At 35.6% G+C, this 20098-nt stretch overlaps 1 protein-coding gene and 2 non-coding genes across 3 annotated transcripts in view; 2 read left to right on the top strand and 1 right to left on the bottom strand.

Moving 5' to 3' along the window:
* The window catches only part of LY75 (lymphocyte antigen 75), a 124329-nt gene that overhangs the window by 13181 nt on the left and 91050 nt on the right, over nt 1-20098 (top strand). The window contains exons 4-8 of the mRNA XM_049772864.1: nt 1974-2138; nt 14080-14190; nt 15193-15333; nt 17675-17866; nt 19471-19628. Coding sequence (XP_049628821.1) covers nt 1974-2138; nt 14080-14190; nt 15193-15333; nt 17675-17866; nt 19471-19628 — 767 coding nt within the window. The remainder of the gene's footprint in view (nt 1-1973; nt 2139-14079; nt 14191-15192; nt 15334-17674; nt 17867-19470; nt 19629-20098) is intronic.
* Nucleotides 2999-3129, bottom strand: LOC126010194 (small nucleolar RNA SNORA51). Its single transcript, XR_007496321.1, has one exon. It is a non-coding gene; the product is annotated as a small nucleolar RNA SNORA51 (small nucleolar RNA).
* On the top strand, nt 6013-6141 carry LOC126009977 (small nucleolar RNA SNORA19). Its single transcript, XR_007496124.1, has one exon. It is a non-coding gene; the product is annotated as a small nucleolar RNA SNORA19 (small nucleolar RNA).

The raw sequence follows: 20098 nt of genomic DNA, 5'->3' as shown, positions 1-20098 counted from the left end.
TACCATACTTCCTTGATCGATGTGTGTCTATGCTCTCAGCTTCCTTTGAGTTGTTAGGCACAATTTTTTTCAAACAAATAAATTATTTATTAAATTGTCATGAAATACACAGTTGCAAAGTAATTCATAATTGAATTTTAGTCATACAATGTCCAGCACCCATTTGTTTACCAGTGCATATTTTCTGCCACTAATGTCTTCAGCCCACCCATGTCCTCTCCCTTTTCTGATTCTGTGGCAGACATTTTTATTCTCTTTCTTATCTTCTCTCTCAATCTCTCTTTCTATAATATGTCTTTCTTTCCCTTCCCTTTTTTCCTTTTAGACACTGCAGTTTACAGTATTGTTACCAAAGTGGTATCATGTGTATTACTTCATTTCCTTTCAGCAATCAGTTCTTGTCTAGAGTGATCATTTCCAACTATCATAGTAATAATGGTTCCTTCTCTGCCCTAAATAAATTCGCCACTATTTGTGGCGAGCTTTCAACCGTGGACTGATCCTCCTAGTCCTCATCTCTTGTTTCTGGATATTATTAATATACTATCTTTTTTTCTTTTTTTTATTGTAACTGAACTTCATTGCACAGAATTATTTACAGTACATAGTGACAATGAATGAAGGGCTTTCCCACCACCAATGTTGTCCTCCTCCACTCCTGTTCCCAGCTTGTCTTCCATATATCCCTCCTTTACCCCTAGAATCCTAGTACTTTTAATGCATGTATATGCCTTAAAGAGTTACTTTTAAATAAAGGAAGCAAGATTTGTGAGTTTTCAACTCTAGTACTGTGAAAGCCTGGAAAATTAATTTTTAGGTTAAAAACTGAAAAATTATTACAGTAGGATACTGATTATCCTATTGGAAATTTCCAGATTTACAAGCATAGGTTCTTATTGGTAATAAGGAAGTGATAATAAAGGTAGCATACTTGTAAATCAACCTATTGTGTTTTTACAAAATATATAAAAACACCTGTGGTTATTTAAGCCATTCAAAAGTGGCTGAGAAAGTTGTGCACACAGTTTAATAGATTAATATTCTCATATTTAGAGTTCAATGCTGCATCCAGACCTCTGATCTTTGTTTCTTTTTGTGAAATAAGGGCATTCAAAAAGGTATTCTCTAAGGACCTTCCAACTTGGAATAGGACCCAAGATTTTGCAGTGTGATGATTTCAGTATGTGAAATGTGACTCCATATCAGAGACCCTTTGAAAGACCCAGGAATCCTGAGTTACATTTGAGTTACATTTCTCCTGCCCAGAAAACATAAGAGTCTCTGAGTGTCAATGGGGACCTGTCATTAACAAGCTTTCTATAGCTATTCTAAAAAACAGATTGAAGTTTTTCTGAAATTGCATGTGCTGTTTATAAGTTTGTTAGATAAAAATATATACATTAAAAAGTATGCAAATATACAGACCTTTAAAATATATCTACTTAGATAATTTTATTATAAAATATTAATTATACATCATATTAAAATACATACTAAATAGTAAAGACACTGAAACTCAGTTTTCTACATTGGACTGTCATATGGGCTATAATCTTGCTCATTAAAACTGCATGTTTGCATATAGTCATACACACACACAATGGTTTCATAGTGAGTCATGGGCAAGTTTCTAGTGTGTTTATTTTTTAGCAGTTCAGAGGCTTGATACTTGGAGCACAATTATAGACAGGATAGGCAAGGAATAAAATGTGATATTGTAAATAACAGGGGATAAAAGAAAAATGAAAGCTGGGGAGATAGTGGACACTTTAGCCAGGGTGTGAGTCATATTGTTTCCAAGACTTCAATTTCTTTGTGTAACTAAGAATCAATACATGATCTAATCAAGCCATCGAAGCCTCAATATCCTGAAAGGATGCAAACTGAGTAGTAGTATTTGTGAACACTCTAAGCAATAAATAACTTTGTGCCCATAATTTATGAGCACTAATGTTTACATTTTTAATCCACAGAAAATGGCTGTGATACTAATTGGGTAAAGAATGAGCAGATGGGAAATTGTTACCAATTTAATACGCAAGCATCTCTTTCTTGGAAAGAAGCTTATGTTTCATGTCAGAATCAAGGAGCAGACTTACTAAGCATCAACAATACTGCTGAATTAATTTATCTTAAAGGTAGGTTTCACTTGCCTTTGGGAGAACAGATAACTGAAAATTTAAAGATGTTTTGTGTATACCTCTCTCTAACTTTTTGAGATTCTGACTACAACGCTGAAGTTCACTGCTATTTTTTTAATTGAAAAAGCATCTTATGTTTTGTTTGTCATAGTGCTGGAGATTGAACTTGGGGCCTCATACATTCAAACTCACATGTTATACCAATGGGCTACATCTCCAGCCCAAAAATATGCTTTGAGATAGAGACTAAAGAGAGGATAAGATTAAGGAAGTGGAATGGGAGAGCAGAAGTAGAGTGTTACCCTAAGGACTAAGTGAAAGGATTTGAAAAAAGTTAAACATTGATAAGCATAGAATGACTTAGGTGGTGTAAAAAAAAAAAAAAAGATTTCTAGCCCCAAGAGATGAACTCAGCCAGACTTCTCTCATTTGTTTAAACAAGTGCAGTCCACAGGGCCAAGTGAGTTTTCAGAAATTTAAAGTAATTTTAATTACACAGACAAAAGGAGTATATAGAATTTTGGTTTGCATTCTTGTTTTGAGGTGTGATCATTTAAAAAATAGTATATAAACTTCTATAGACAAGGCTAGCAGTCAACCTAAAGGGAGTAGTATAACCACTACTCTTAACTGAATATATATACTAACATGTTATCATGCTTCCTTGATATATTTCCTGTTCTTCCTCTTCCTTCATGTTTTACATTAAATAAATAAATTTTAAAAGAATGAAAAATTCATGTCTGCCTCTCAAAATAATTGGGTATCTTTATAACATATTGTGTATATATACTTATTTCATATATACACACAAATATTTGTTTTATTATATTATTCTATTCTATTTTATTTTATTTTTTTGTCCCCCAATTCACAATACAGTCCAGGCAAAGGGCCTGGATTGAGGTGTATATGGGGTAAATTTACTGTACTTCCTCTTTCTATCCAGTCAGTGTAAAGAACACATTGTTCTATTTTAAATGATATAAATATTAATTTCTTAATATACTAACCTGTATATTGCTTAAACAGATTTATACTAATTTATACTAATCTGTTTATTGTTAATGCTGCTTTGTAGTATAAAATCATCTTAACAAATCACAATGAATCCTTTCCCTCTCTCAGAAACATGCTATGGGAAACTGCCCTACTAGGATCTGTGCCTGAGCAATCCTTGAATGTAGAACTTGCTGAGTCATAGGACTGTGTCTCACTTTACTTACCTTTACAAATAAGTGAGAGAAGCAGAATTCCTGCTCAAATACAAGCAGGGGGATGGGAGAGAAGGGAGAGGAGAGGCATTGCTGGTGGGAATGTTGCACTGGTGAAGGGGGTGGGACTGTTGCACTGTTGAAGGGGGATGTTCTTGATAGAAACCCACCTACAAACATGTTTGTAATCATGGTGCTTAAATAAAGATATTATTTAAAAAATAAAAATTAAAAATATAGTTGCTGGCTGGAGAGATAGCACAGAAGTAGGGCATTTACCTTGTACTTGGCTGACCCAGGATGGACCCAGGTTCAGTTACTGGCCTTCCATATGGTCCCCTGAGTCTGCCAGGAACGATTTCTGAGCGCAGAGCCAGGAGCACTGAGCACTGCCAGTTGTGACTCAAAAACCAATAAAATAAAATAATTAAATAAAAATATACCTGCTTTCCAAATTGGTTGATATCACTTTGTACCTTCAATAGTATAGGGTATGATCAGGCCTATTATTTTACTTTTTTGTTTAATATTTTCCTAGTAGTTAAAGTAGTTTGTATCTAATGTTCATTTAGCCTTTGAGCCTTTCTTCTTCAGACTTGCAGTTCACATTCTTGCCTGTTTTATTTTTTTTAATAAAGTTTTAATTAAATCACCATGAGATACACAGTTCCAAAGTTGTTCAAGATTTACTTTAAATTATACTTTTTTTCTTAAGAATTTGTGTTTATTTATGTTTTGTAGAAAACTCTTCCTTAACCCTAGCATGCAAAGATATCTTCTCATGTTTTCTTCTTAAAGTTTTATTTGTATTTCATATTCACATTCTTAGTTTTTTTTACATTACAACCTTAATACATCTAGAATGTAGACATGGGAATATGCTTTCTATTTCTCCATATAGTCAATAGCCAAGCATTGTTGTCTTTTCATTTTTCCCTTTGATTTCTGATGCCATCCATAGTTAAACCAAACATAGATCTTGTTTTCAGGATGAGAAAATGCTCCTTTATTTATTTTTAAATTGACTTGGTTTTTGCCCCCCAATTATGCCTTCATATGAATCTAAGGACCATGGTATTAATCTCAATGAAAAACCCTTTTGAGATTTTGGAAAAATATTAAATTACAGATTAATTATGGAGGCTTTGCTGTCACTGCATAACTGGGTCTTCTCATGCATGAAAATGATATGCCTCTCTATTGATTTAGGATTTATTTTATGTCCATAGTAAAATTCTGTAACTTGTTCCATCAGTTATATTAAATCCTTATCATACATACATCTTTTGCTCTTAAGTTTGTAAACAGAAAGATTTTGTATATTTTAGATATAATAAACCCAAATAACTGAATCTTGAGTACTGCCAGGTGTGGCCTTCAAACATAAAGAAAACTAATTAAGAGAATATTTTCTGGCTTATCCCACATAGATATCCATCATCAGTCCCAGTGCTCTCATTGTGAAGAGAGCATAGAAATATCAGAGCAGATCTGAACTGGGACCTCTGGGACAGCAGAATATACTATATCACAGAACTGGCCTATTTGATGAAGTGTGGTGACTTATGCTATCTATGACCTGTTTCTTTTTTTGTTTGTTTGTTTTTTGGGTTTTTTTTAATTAACTATTTTTATTTCCAAACAAAACATGGAAAAAATAGTATACCTGTTGAATATGCTTTTGTTTTTATTTTTGGGTCACACCCGGCGGTGCTCAGGGGTTACTCCTGACTGTCTGCTCAGAAATAGCTCCTGGCAAGCACGGGGGACCATATGGGACACCGAGATTCGAACCAACCACCTTAGGTCCTTGATCGTCTGCTTGCAAGGCAAACACTGCTGTGCTATCTCTCCGGGCCCGAATATGCTTTTCTTAATTTTCACAGAAGTGTTGGAATCAGTCAGCGAGTAATGTTGAAAGTATGTAATTAATTTTTATATGAAGAGAAATGCTTGGAAATAAATAATTATAACATGTATATTATAGTGCATAATATAAACCCAAATTTTAAAAGTAATTGTATGCAATAAATTTCCTTTTTTTTTTTAAAAAAAAGCAACATGTTTTATTTTTTCTTTTCAGAAACAACATGTATGAGCTACTATATATATATTTTTTAATTTTTATTTTGACCATATTGGCTTACATATTTTTCACAGTAGTATTTTAGGTACATATTAACATTGAATCAGGGGAATTCTCATCACCAAATTTGTCCTCCCTCCACCCCTTTTCCTTCCTGCAACCCATATCCCCACCTTCACCCCCTAGGCTGCTAGAATAAGTGGTCCCCTCTGTGTCTAGCTTACTACTTAGTAATTATATATCTGTTTGGTCCTGGTACCCTCCCTTGTTTCCCCCTCTATTTGATAGGCGGAGCTAGATAGTTCAAGTTATGTGGTATTATTTGAAGAAAAGAAAAGCAATAGAATGGGGTAAAAAATCAAGTAAGCTGAAAATGGGCGGAGTCCTTCTAGCGGCTTTCAACCTCAGTTTGAGAGAGGACAAGAAAAAGGTAATTGAAACACCACAACAATACAGAAAGAAATATCAAATAAAATATCCAGTGAGCACTACAGCAATAAAGAGAAGCACCACACAATAGACTCAGTCCTGAAATAAAACCATGCCAGAGTGCATAAAGAAAGAGAAAGACGTGCACATTTTATTGACCTGCTTTCTTCTGTTCATGTGAGCAGTGTTATTTCTCATGTGCTATATAATAGTTGAAGGCTAGTTAGCAGTATGACTCCATAGTGATACTGCCAGTCTCTTTCAGACAGTTCTGTCAGATTGCCTGGGCGAATTACAAATCAGAATGTTACCAGCACCTGGTTGGTCATTTAGTGTTTCTTGTTAGAGTCTAGGGTTTAAAAGATTGTGTATTTGAGGAATATAGGTAATTCTCTGTCACTAGTTGAAACCATAGGATTGGGGGTTGGTAGCTTTGGATTGGACTTCCAGCTCCATATTTTACATATTCTGAACCATCTCTTTCCCCCTCCCCATGAAAAATGCTTGTCTGTGCTTGTGTGTGATCCTCTGTCCCCAAATGGGCCTATTTTTATTTCTCATGATTAACATTATACTATTATCTCATCAGAAGTACCGAATAAATACCATTATGACTGACAAAAAAAAAAAGAGAAAGATAAAATAAAATTGGAGACATCAACTTCAATATCTACACCAAAATAAAAAAGTCAAAAATAAGTAAATAAGTAGATAAAAGGACTATTTTGTGCTTTTTCCCCCCTGCATATGCACAGTAACTATTGGGGACATTATAGAGGGAATTCCATTGGCCCAGGAAATACAGGGTTTCTCCACCCTTGAAGTATACGTCATGGGATTAACTATAGACTCCTTGCATGTTCATTTACTCTCCCCTCGGTGTTTTGTGGTGTATGGAAGACGTCTGCTTCGCCATGGATGGCAAAATCAGACCTCTGTACCTAGAGATATCGGTGTCTGTACAGCTCAAGGAATGGAGCTTATGATGAAGTCTTTCTTTGTGGTTCTAGCAGTTCTGCTTCTTCAGTGTCGTTTTAATCCATCTTCTGTAGTTGGTGGTCTTGGTCATTATGTTGCTCCTGGAATGGAGCCTAGGATAGAGTCTTCGTTATGTTTCCAGAAGATCCGTTCAGTTGCGATTGTCTCAGTCAGACCTCTGGAATTGGAGATCTTGTTTGTTGTACAGATCGCAGACCAAAACCTAGGCTAGAGCTAGCTAGCTTTCTTTCTTTCTTTTTCTTTCTTTCTTTTCTTTCTTTTTCTTCTTTCTTTCTTTCTTTCTTTTTCTTTCTTTCTTCTCTTTTTTCTTTCTTTCTTTCTTCTCTTCTCTTTCTTTCTTTTCTTTTCTTTCTTTCTTTCTTTTCTTTCTTTCTTTCCTTCCTTCCTTCCTTCCTTCCTTCCTTCCTTCCTTCCTTCCTTCCTTCCTTCCTTCCTTTCTTTCTTTCTTTCTTTCTTTCGTTGTTGATGTTGTTGTTGTTGTTGTTGTTGGTCCCGGGATGCGTACTGTCCAGTCCCGGTTGTAACAACAAGTCATCTGTAGATAGCGATCTTGGCTTTTGCACAGATCAAAGGGTGACAAGTCTTCTGATTTTGTCTTATCGTTGGCTGGTGGGGAAGGACAACTTGCTCTTAGATCAAGTTGTTCCCATTTCCTCGTTGTCAGGATATCATTTTAGAATTGGCGCGTGTTGGTGTCAGAGCAGCATTATGGATGCTGCTTTGGTTCCTGGATCCAGCTGTTGTGGAGAACTGTGTTATTTCTATGTCTGGGATCCAGTAGTTAAGGCTGGACAGAATAACCTGTTTCTTATGCAAAAATGGGAGTAAGCAAAGACTTAAGTTGGTGAATTTCTTCCCTGGACTCCTCTAAGCAAAAAAGAAAAAAGAAAAATCTACAAAAACAAAAAGAAAAGAAAAGTCCAGCTCCAAATTTTACAGAACATTTTAAGAAATCCTTGCCCTTCTTTTTTTTTTTCCCTGCCCTTCTTATCTAAACCAGGAACCAGGAAATGTTTCCATTTCTGATCCACATCCACCTGGTATAAGACATAAAAGAACACAATCACATTTTTTATATCCTGGGATCCTAGTGAAGAATAAAACATGAGTAAAAATCACAAATAGGATACTGTAATGAGGCAGATTAAAACCTGACAGCTTCCAAAGATTATTCTGTTTTATTATAATAAAATATGTCATTTTAGGGTTATTTAAGATAGGTGATAAGACAATAAGGAGATTTATACTTGGATTTATTGAAATAGCACAGGATTAAATTATGTGTTTTACATGTGGCTGAGCCCAGTTTGATCCCCAGCACCATAAGATCCTTCATATACTGCTGGTGTCATACTGCAAAACTTTATGCTTTTCTTGCCCCTCACCCACAACACATGACTAGCAACTCGCACTGCAGGAATAACTGAGAAGGCCACTTGAGCCTTACTGAGCACCATTGAAAGTCTAAATAGAAGAAAATTAAAAAAAAAAACAACTGTGCTTTCTACTAAGGGTATCTAGAAAGGCTTCATTGAAGGGAGAACATTGACTTTGGATGGGTTTAGAATTTGTATCCCTAAAGAACTTGGTTAGAAGTAGGCCCTTTGCTAGAATTTTTTTGCATCTACTGTGTTGAAAAAAACAAAAAACCAAAAAAAAAACCTACTTCAAGTACAATGTCTAACATAGTTTGTAAAAAGAATTTTAAAGAAATGAGTGAATTGAACTCTATGTCAGGATATAGTTGAATGTGGAATACCATAAATATGTCATTTTTCACATCTGGAATGCTGGAAAATCATTTACTTTTACCAGTGAAAGAAAGTTATGTTACTACTCTGTGGTGAGCTTCATATTGTGCAGTGAGTGCAGTTAGGGAAATAACTACAATAATACTATCATGACTATCTTAAAGAGTGAGAGAAGTAAAATGTCTGTCTCAACTATAGGCAGGGGTTGGGAAGGAGACAGGGGCATTGGTGGTAAGAATGTTGCACTGGTGAAGGGGGGTGTTGTTTATGCCTGACACCCAGCTACAATCATGTTTGTAATCTTGGTGCTTAAATAAAGATTTCATATTAAAAAAAGAAAGTTATGTTAGATTAACTCCTCAAGGTCTTTGTATATTATGTGAGGAGCCCTGATTCATGCTAAAAGTTAAATGGAAAGGGTGAGTTCTCTTCAGCACTCTCCTCAAACCATTTACTCATATAATCATACTCATATAATCACTTTCACCTTCTTGGGATTCTTAGCACCAGTTCCCTCCTTTTTTTTTTTAATTTAAACACCATGGTACAAGGTTGTTCAAAATAGTTTTTTCCACAGATAAAGTTGTTCATAATTGAATTAGTCATACAGTGTACAGCAGCCTTCACCAGAGCACATTTCCCACCATCAGTGTCCCCAGTTTTTCTCTCACCCTTCCTGATACCTTCTTTTATACCCATGCTCCCCTGCCTGCTTCTGGGGTAGACATTTTACTTCTCTTTTTCTTTCATTCTTTCATTCTTTCTTTCTTTCTTTCTTTCTTTCTTCCTTCCTTCCTTCCTTCTTTCCTTCCTTCCTTTCTTTCTTTCTTTCTTCCTCTCTCTCACACACATGCATTCTTTTCTCTTTTTTGACACTGTGGTTTACACTATTGCTAATGAAGGTATCATACTTGTCACTCTATCCCCTTTCAGCACCTAGTTTTTGTCTAGAGTGATCAGTTCCAACTACTCTAACTACACTCTCCTCTCTTTGTGGCAAGCTTCCCACCATAGACTGGTCCTCCTAATCTTCAATCTCTATTGTCTCTGTACAGTCTCCTAACACTAACTTCATGAGCACCAGTTTTCTTGAGAAAAAAGGAGGTGAACTCTTAGTTGCTCATGCTTAAAAATTCATTTTCTATCTGTATTACCATCCCTATGGCTGGTTAAAGGTTAACTCTTCCAAAATTTTATATCTATACCTGTCATTCTATCTTGTATATTTTCATTGACAGTAGATTCCCGCCCCCCCCACAGCCTATAAACTATTTAATTTCTGTTATTACGAGGTTGGAATGATAGTACAGCAGGTAGAGCATTTCCCTTGTATGTAGTCAACCCAGACAGATTCAATATCTGTCATCCCACATAGTCCTCCAATCTGCCAGGAGTAACCCCTGAGCACTGCTATGAGGGCCAAAACAAAAAAATTAAATAAATTTCTACCATTAAAATATATAATATTTTGTAACAGCATAATATATTTTTTCTAAAAAGAGATTTTCCTCTTTCTTTCAAAGCCAAGCTCCCAGAAAGCACAGTGCTATCTGCTGACTTCACATTTGCTTTTCAGTGTTGATATAATTGGGCCTCTGTCCCTACTGCCCTTTTTTTTGAATATTGATATCTAAATTACTGCTTTTCCACACTTTCCTTTTGTTGTTGCTATTTCTGGTTACCTCAGGGGAGTTTTTTCCTTACTGGGTGTAAGTTTTAAGAACATCACCTTTTTTAGGCATTTGGATATAGAGTTAGTTGACAGTAAGAAAAACTGTGTATTGTCAAAATTACTCTCAAAAGTTTCTTAAAGCAGTAATATGGATTTCTATGTGCAAACCAAACATATGTTTGTATATATGTATATACAGTATGGATGCAGTTGTTTACTTACAAGCAATATATAAATGGATTAAAATTATATATTAGATATACCTGTATAATTTGTAGGTAAAAAATCATATTCATATTTTAAGAGTAATTTCTGTGTTTATAATATCATACAAACAAATAATAAAACACTTTTAAATATACATATTAATGTAATTGAGCATAATAATACATCACATATATTCTGAGAGTAATTAAAAATTATCAGGTATTTTTACTGATGAAAATATTACAACAAATTTATAGAAATACTGAATAATCTAGGGATTCCTTATCTTTTTTTGTTTGTTTGTTTTTGGACCACATCTGGTAGTGCTCAGAGGTTACTCCTGGCTCTGAAGATATGAATCACTCCTGGAGAACTGAAGGGACTATGTGGGATCTCAGAGCTCAAATCTAGATTGGCCTGTGCAAGGCAATCTCCTTGCCCACTGTATTTTTTTCTAAGGCCCTATGGAACTCTTGATCTTTGTAGACCAGTATTTATTTGTTTTGTTTTGTTTGTTTTGTTCATAACACGGTTAGTTTTTTTTCACAGATACAAAGTTGTTCATGACTAAATTTCAGTCATACAATATACAATACCCTTCACCAGTGCACATTTCCCGCCCTGCCTGACTCTGGGACAGACATTTTTCTTCTCTGTCTCTCTGTCTCTTTCTCTGTCTCTGTCTCTCTCTCACCCTCCCTCCAATCTCCCTGTCTTCTTTTCTCCACTCCCGACTTTTAGACACTGTGGTTTGCAATATTGTTACTGAGGATTTTATGCCTATCACTTTATCTCCTTTTAGCACCCATATCTTGTCCAGAGTCATTATTGCCAATTATCATTGTCATAGTGGTTCCTTCTCTGTCCTAACTGCATTCTCCCCATTATTTGTGGCAAGCTTCCTACCATGGATTAGTCTTCCTGGGCCTTGTCTCTATTGTTTCTGGATGTTATTACCATGCTATACATATATATATATACATATATATACACACATATATATGAATATATATACACTTACACACATTATATATACACTTAGCTTTTGGGACACATCTTGCAATGCTAAGAAGTTACTCCTGGTTATTCCGGAAGAGCTCAGAGAACCATATGGGATGCCAGAGATCAAACCCAGGTCAGCAGCATTTAAGACAAACACCTTCCCTGCTGTACTATCACTACAGCCCTCACACTATCATTTTTTATATCTCACAAATGAGTGTGATCATTCTATGTGTAAACCATTTTTCAAAATGCTCTATTACCTCTACCTTGTCCTCAGTCATATTATATTATTAACTCCATAATGAAGTCTTACCTGGTTCTAAAATAATGCTCTTGACATCCTTAACACTGGGGTGAAAATCTTCCTAATTATTTCTTTATTCTTTTCATGTTTTCCCACTATCCCTTGAGTGTGAACTCTCCACTGCACATGACTACCTCTGTTGTGTGTGGGAATGTGCGCACTGAGTGGCATGTAAACAATGGGCCTCAAAATTTAAACATTTTCTACCTTTTTATCTCTCCTAATGGCATCTGGTTTTCAGATCATTCATTTGAATGATATACCTCCTCTGCAGTGTGTGTGTGTGTGTGTGTCCACTTCTGTATTTCCACCCTGAGCTCTGCAGTTTAGAGCTATATATTCTTTTATTAAAAAAAAAATTCTTTAAACTCTGTAGTTCACAAAGTCATTAACAGTTATTTATTTCTGGCGCTCAGTATTCCAGCACCAATTCTACCACCAGTGTAACATTTCCTTTACCACTGTCCTCATTTCCCCACCCTACTCGAAGGCAGCCCCATAGCGGTTATGAATAATTTACTTAATATTGCTCGTTACATCTAAATGCAATGGCATTGTAAAAAAAACTTCATTAAAAGAAAATTTGTGAAAATTGTAATATCTCACAATGGGGTCGTTAAGTAAATTGTCTAAAGGTTTACTAAGCTTCTTATTACTAGTTGAGCATTCTGTCATTGGTTGTATTAGTTGAGCTTGGGTGGCTTCTATGATAATTTCATATTTAATTTGGTGTGTTCCTACTGGGATGTCAGTATTGAAGAATATGGTGGTATCGCATAGTAGTTCAAGGATCTGTGAAGCTGGGCAGATGAGCTGACATGGTGGCAGCTGTGGATTGTGAGTGTGGCTGCTGGGACTTCCAGAAGTATTGCGATGTGGAGGGACATTGCCTGCTTTGACTCAAAAAGGACTCATAGTTTTCAGTCCCCAAACTGACATACCTGAATCTTTGGCAGCTAGGTGTCTCTGCAGAGATAAGTGGAAAAGCACTGAAGTTGGCCTTTAGGATGGCGACAGTTGGGGGAGGGGCAGCTGCTGAGCCATCAGCAGGGCAGAGATCTATATGTTTTGTTGCAATTGAAATAGGTCCTGTGTGTATTTTTTAAATAATTCTATTAAAAGTACCATTTAGGGGGCCACAGTATAGGGGTAAGGTGCATGCCTTGTAAGCAACCCCTAGGCATCACTAGATGCAGCCTTTTGAGGCTTCTAATGCTAAGGTGGCCCACATAATCCCTGGCATTTGGTGCTGGAGGCAGCACCATATTCTCAGGCCCTTATATTGAACCACTGACCTGGTTGACAGAGAATTGTTGGGAGGGCCTCCTTGGACTTCCTTGGAACTCCTTAGACTTCCTGAGCACTTGTAGAATGCCCCAACCCCAGATTACTTCTTAAGAAATCACATCTGTTTTCTTCTACTAGACTGAAACCTTAAAGCAGGGATTTTGTCATTTGTATTACCTAGAAAATACTATTTATTTAATTAAACTGTTAGTCTGGATTACAATAAATCTGAATTATAATCAGATTTCCAAAATTTACTTAGATGGTGAAAACTGTCTTTTTTCTATCAGAATCAAGGGTTAAAAGTAGTGAAACAGTGACTAAGAAATTTTTGTTTTTAAATTTTTTATTTTAGTTTAGTTAATATAATTACTGTCTTTAAGATGTTTTTGTTCTTGCCCTAGAACATTATTTCTAAATGTTACTTCCTTTCTGTGCCCCCCCCCCATCCTACTGTTTCCTTCCTGTCGGCTCCCCTCCCCCCATTCATGTCTTGGACCCACATTTCTGCAGGGTTTTTTGTTTGTTTGTTTTTGTTTTGGGGCCACACCCAGTGACACTCAGGGGTTACTCCTGACTATGCACTCAGAAATCGCTCCTGGCTTGGGGGACCATATGAGACGCTGGGGATGGAACCGAGGTCCATCCTGGGTCAGCCGTGTGCACAGCAAATACTCTAATGCTGCGCTATCACTTCAGCCCCCATTTATGCAGTTTTTAACCATGGCCCTGTTGGAATATTCTGCAGCTCAGGTGGACCACATGGACCCCCATTAAGAAATAATGCCTTAGGAGAAAGAACACGCTAAAAGAAAAACAAAATTGAATTACAAAAGTTATCAGCTTTTGGTTTTTGAATAATCTAAAGTTTCATGTCTATCATTAATACCTGTATAATTGGATAGCCTGCTAAAAATGCCTTATACAGAGTCTGAAGCTGACTTCTATAATGTTAGGTATTAAAGAATGATGTGATTCTTACAGAAAAAGAAGATATTGCTAGAGTTTTCTGGATTGGCTTAAATCAGCTATACTCTGCTAGAGGCTGGGAATGGTCAGACCACAAGCCATTAAACTTTCTCAACTGGGATCCAGGTAAATGCTTTCTCCCCAACACACTGAGCAAACACTTAAAAAAAAATGTCCTAGTCATTAAAAGTTTATATAGATTTCAAACCTTAACAAATCTTATTATACTTCCCTCTCAGAAAAAAAATTTCAAGTTTAACCCACACTGGATTGTTAAGCATTTATTTCTAATTTTTAAAAGAACAACCCTCCATTTTTAGGTAAGAGCAGACTTGAGCCTTGCCAGGAAGTCCAAGAGTTGTTCTGTGTCCCATAAGGAGTCTGATATATTGTGATTGATGTATAATGTGTTCCATCTTCAACTTAGCTCTAATATGTAAATATTCCTTTAGTTCCAACCACTTGGTATTGCACCACAATAGCACACAACTTCTTATAGCATGATAGTATTATCTGATTATCCAAATAAACACTTTACAGAAGGTTTATAATTAAATAAACAAAAACCCTAGCAAACTAAAATATTTTTCTCCAGAAATATATTTAGACTTTAGGTTATATATTTGTCAGAAACATTTGAATATTTTAGTTTTACAAATCTGCATACATCTAAGAAAAACAACTACAATACGCATCAATGAGTCATTTTATTGAATGCAGTTTCATTGACAAGACGTAAATCTTAGTGATAACTTAATGTATACATCAAAGACTTACAGTACAAAAATATAGTTATTTTTTAATAAATTACTTGATTAATATCTCCTGATCACAGAAGTTATTTGGTTGCAATTGTTAGTTTTTTTATTTTGTATTTTAATTTTATAATATATTAGAATGTATTTACTCTGAATCTTGTATTTCAGATTAATGAAATAAAATAAAATATGTCAAAAGACATATTTAAACTCATGGTTATCCACTACGTCTTATACATTAGTTAAAAATTTTTAGTTATTTTTTGTGTTCCCATAAAAGCTGAACATTAGGAATATAAATCGTTTTTTCTGTCCCTGATCCTGATCAAAACCTACTTTTTCTAACTCTTTGAAAAATCTAACATTTAAGATATGCCCAGTGCACCAACAGTTGGTGGATCAAGCTGTGCAAGTATGAATGCTGAGTCTGGTTTATGGCAGAGTTCTTCCTGTGAAGCTCAACTGCCCTACATCTGCAAGAAACCATTGAATGACACAGTGGAGATAACAGGTATCTTTCTCACTTCCTGTGCAAATAGTTTAAAATTACAGTTCTATGAATTCAAATAAATCTATTTCCAATGACTTTTCCACTTTCTTCTACCTAATACTACCATTGTAGAAAAGCAGCTGAGTTATATCATGTTATCAGCTATATGTGATAAAGTTTTTGTTTGGTAAATGCCCATAAGAATGCAAAGATATGGGGCTAGAGAAATAGCACAGCAGGTAGGACATTTGCCTTGAACAGGGTCAACCAGGGTTCTATTATCAATATCCCATATATGGTCCCCTGATCCTGTCAGGTATAAATTCTCAGCACAGAGCTAGGAGTAACCCCTGTGTGCCACCGGGTGTGGCCCCACAACAGACAAGGTAAAGATATTCTAAATAGAAATATCTCTTTGAGAGATGGATTTTTATTTTCCCTAGAGCAATGTTTCTTAAAATATGACTCCAGACCAATGGCATTATAACCTGTTGGATGTTGAGAGCCAGAACAGGAATTAAGGTGGCTATATATAGCTAACACATCTCGTCTCCAGGGTATCTCCAAAGGTTATAGAGGTCTGAGCATAGAACTAGGAGTAACCCTGAGCAGTGTCAGGTATGGCCCCCAAACAAACAACAAAAAAAGTTAATTCTGAGTTCAACCTGCTGAACAAGGAGCTGTGAGGTTTTTCCCAAGCAATCTGTGTTCTTAAGTCTTTTATGGACAAAAATTAAAAATACAACACATGGATAGCTAAAGTGTTTAAAAATAGAGAATTTTTAGGAGATTTTGAAAGAATAGAGGTTTCTTTTCTGTCTTATACAGGACTATTGTATACCTGCCATTTTGTTAAATCCTCATAAAATGCAAAATATAATACAAAAAGAATATAAGATGTGAATACAAAATTCTAGGGGGAATAGAGTTTTTTAATATTATGCCTAAAGAATATTGGAGGAAGGGACTAAATATAAAAAATATTATTAATGGGAGGATAGAGCTATTCCCCCCCCCCCAATAGAGCTATTTTTTTAAGATTAAGTTTTAACTTCTAGAGTTTTTAACCTCTAGGTTGTTAACTTGTAAGTTTTAACTTCTAGGTTGTTTTAAAATAATAAATAAATACTTATTTTCCAGATTGGTTCAAACCAAATTTAATTCATACAAGTAAAGACAGCCCAAATGTAAATACATTATCATGCTTAAGAATAGTTAAAATATTCTATAGTAGCAGCTATTAAGTAAATCATGTTTTCACATAATTAAATATATACATTTATTAAATAATATACCAATAGTAAGATACAAAGAGAACAGTTATATGCCACTTATTTTAATGTTGTAAAATATACATTCATAGTAAATGACTAAAATAATAAAATGATTAAGTTTTATTATAGATGATTTTACCTTTGTTCCTATATCACAGTTGTAAAGCATAAATGCTATTTCATAGCCTGAACTTAGCTGAATCTGGATTATTCTTTAGTAAAATATAAACTGCCCACATGTTTAAGATGTTATAACCCCAAATAAATCATGAATATATAATTCTAAGAAACTTGCTTTCTAGGCCTATGAAGAGGGGTAGAAATTTTGGGGGATGAAGCCACACCCAGTGATGCTCAAGAGTTACTCCTGGCCCTGAGCTTAAAAATTACTTCTGGCAGACTCTGGAGACTATATGGGATGCCAAGTACTAAACTTGGGTCCACTACAAGGCAAATACTCTACCCGCTATGCTATTGTTCTGTCCTCAAAATTTTATATTGTTTTATACTCATAATTTTTCTCTACACTTCCTGTCCACCAGTAATAATCATGGTCAAATCAAGTAATCACTAATATTTTGATAACTTTAGATCAAGTGGAATAGAGAAGTCCAGAGATGTCCTTTTCCTTTTTCTTATGTTTCTGCCATCTTGAGTTTCCTTTGACCAACAGTGAACATTAATATACATATTTTTACTATACTGACTCAGCTGAAAAGAGGCCTAGATATCACCAAAAACTCTCAAAGAAATAACACTGTTGAGGATCCTAACAGACCCAATATCCAGTTATAGATTTGTCAGCAACTACCTTACCTCACACCTATCTCCTATCACCTAAGGACAATCCCACTTTTTATAGTCTGAGCACTGCTGAATAGCACATTTGTATCAAATTGAAATCATATCTTTTTCTGAAGCTCTGTAGTCACTCTTATGATGATACCATAGACCAGTAGGTACAAATAACTTAATGTCACTATATTGTACAACATCACATTCTCTCGTTTTCAAAAAAGAATTTATAGTACTAATTTGAATATAAGTATACCATTGCTGAAATTTAAATAATTGCTCCCTCCCCCCAGATGTTTGGGCATACTCAGATACCCACTGTGATGCAGGCTGGCAGCCTAATAATGGATTTTGCTATCTTTTGGTAAATGAAAGTGATTCCTGGGATAATGCACAGAAGAAATGCAAAACCTACAGCGGGGACCTCATCAGCATTCATTCTTTAGCAGATGTGGAGGTGGTTGTCACAAAGCTCCATAAAGGAGGTGAGTTTTTAAATATCCTATCTGAAAAGTTTAAGCATTTTAGAGCAATCCTATTTTTAGACTCTTTTGGAATGAAAGCTAACCATTTGATCCAGTAGATCTCTCTGTCCAGTAGGATTTTCTTGAATATTGGGATCCTTTCTATAATCCAGTGGTTCTCAAATAGTGGGGCGCACCCCCCAGGGAGGGCGCGAGGCTCCGTAAAGGGTGGCGCGTTTGACCTCCACAAACACTGTCCTAACAAGCTAAGCCCCGTGTTTATGTCTCTGTATGTCTTTGTGTCATGCTTCAAACCTAGTCTTCGAAAAGCTAGTCATTGCAAAACTTGCTCATTGTAGTCATTAATCCAGACATCACCTCTGATTAAAAAAAAATCAGCTCAGGGCCCGGAGAGATAGCAAAGCGGCGTTTGCCTTGCAAGCAGCGAATCCAGGACCGAAGGTGGTTGGTTCGAATCCCGGTGTCCCATATGGTCCCCCGTGCCTGCCAGGAGCTATTTCTGAGCAGACAGCCAGGAGTAGCCCCTGAGCACCGCCGAGTGTGACCCAAAAAAAACCCAAAAAAACAAAACAAAAAAAATTAGCTGAAATTATTTTATATATTTTTGTTTTGCAGGTTGAAGTTTTTTAATAAAGATACTATTTACAGTCACACGGGGGCGCGAAAAATATTTTCTTCTTCCTAGGGGGGCATGACAGAAAATAATTGAGAAGCACTGCTATAATCTGTGTTATCCACTGCAATAAACTCCAGACATTTGGTTGTTTTTTGTTTTTTTTTTTTTTGAACAAATAAAATGTATTTCAAGTACTGGGAAACTGAATGCTTACCCTTTCTAAAACTTTACTTAATTTACAAATTTGCATAGCCCCACACAGAAAGAGGTTGCCAATTCAGTAGTAAAACTATTAATAAATTTTCTTTTGTTGAAAAGCTTAAATATTGATTATGTCACTTTTGTAACTATTTGCAAACTAAAATATGAGACTCAAACATTCTAGATTGCCAGTATTTAAACTTCCTCCTAGAATTCACCAGTAAGTGAATGGATATCTATTCGGTGCCAGTAGAGTACTAACTATTTTTTTCTGGCCAATTTAATAGAATCCCCTTAGAACTCAATAATTATGCCAGGTTTGGTTCTAATTAGCTGCTTTCTCTCAGTACAAACAGTATAAAATTTGGCAGATAGCCACAATTTAATCTGAAAACTCTCCCCTTCTGAACTCATGTTCATATTTTTTTAGTGTGAGAAAAGCACACTTCCAAAACCATGATGGACAATATTTTTGTTCTTACTAGGACTACTATGATTGTATTCTTAGAATTTTATGGTTTTACATAAAGTTCATTTAAATCAGATGTCAGGGCCTCCCAGCTGGCAAATCATAATATCACTATTTCATCAGTCTTATCTTCCTGAAGAAGTGACCAGCTGATAACAGATCTCCCCAACTTGCCTAATTTACCAACACTTTAGTAGATTAAGAATCCATCAAAGTTTTTTTTAAAAAAATCCATATTAGATTGTAAAAATCACAACAGTGTACAAGTTCAAGTTTTTAATTGAGTAAAACCTAAGAAGTAAAATCATTTTCTTTTAGATACCAAAGAAGAAATATGGACAGGCCTTAAGAACACAAATACGCCAACTTTATTTCAGTGGTCAGATGGTACTGAAGTTACCCTAACATACTGGAACGAAAATCAACCACATGTTCCCTATAATAAGACTCCTAACTGTGTTTCCTATTTTGGAAAGGTAATAACCTCTAAAGTTTATTTATGTTCTTATTGCTGTAGCTAAGAAAAACTAAGATTGGGGCTGGCGAGGTGGCGCTAGAGGTAAGGTGTCTGCCTTGCAAGTGCTAGCCAAAGAAGGACAGCGGTTCGATCCCCTGGAGTCCCATATGATCTCCCCAAGCCAGGGGCAGTTTCTGAGCGCTTAGCCAGGAGTAACCCCTGAGCATCAAACGGGTGTGGCCTGAAAAACCAAAAAAAAAGAAAAACTAAGATTAATCTGCTTTGGCAGTGGGGGAAGGGACCGTGGGATAATGGTCCCAGATGGAGAGATTTTGGTACTCAAATGAAGTGCATGGCACTGCAATATAAAATAGTATTGGTGCATTTGTAAAAATTAAAAAATAAATAATACTTCTTGATGATAAAAACAAATTTTGATTATATAGTATGTAACTTTATATAAAATCAAAGTGAGGACCTCGAAAAATT

This window comes from Suncus etruscus, chromosome 5, assembly GCF_024139225.1.
Source record: "Suncus etruscus isolate mSunEtr1 chromosome 5, mSunEtr1.pri.cur, whole genome shotgun sequence".
NCBI classification, from domain to species: Eukaryota; Metazoa; Chordata; class Mammalia; order Eulipotyphla; family Soricidae; genus Suncus; species Suncus etruscus.
Note: the sequence above shows the minus strand (reverse complement) of the source record. Positions and strands in the feature narration are given on the sequence as shown.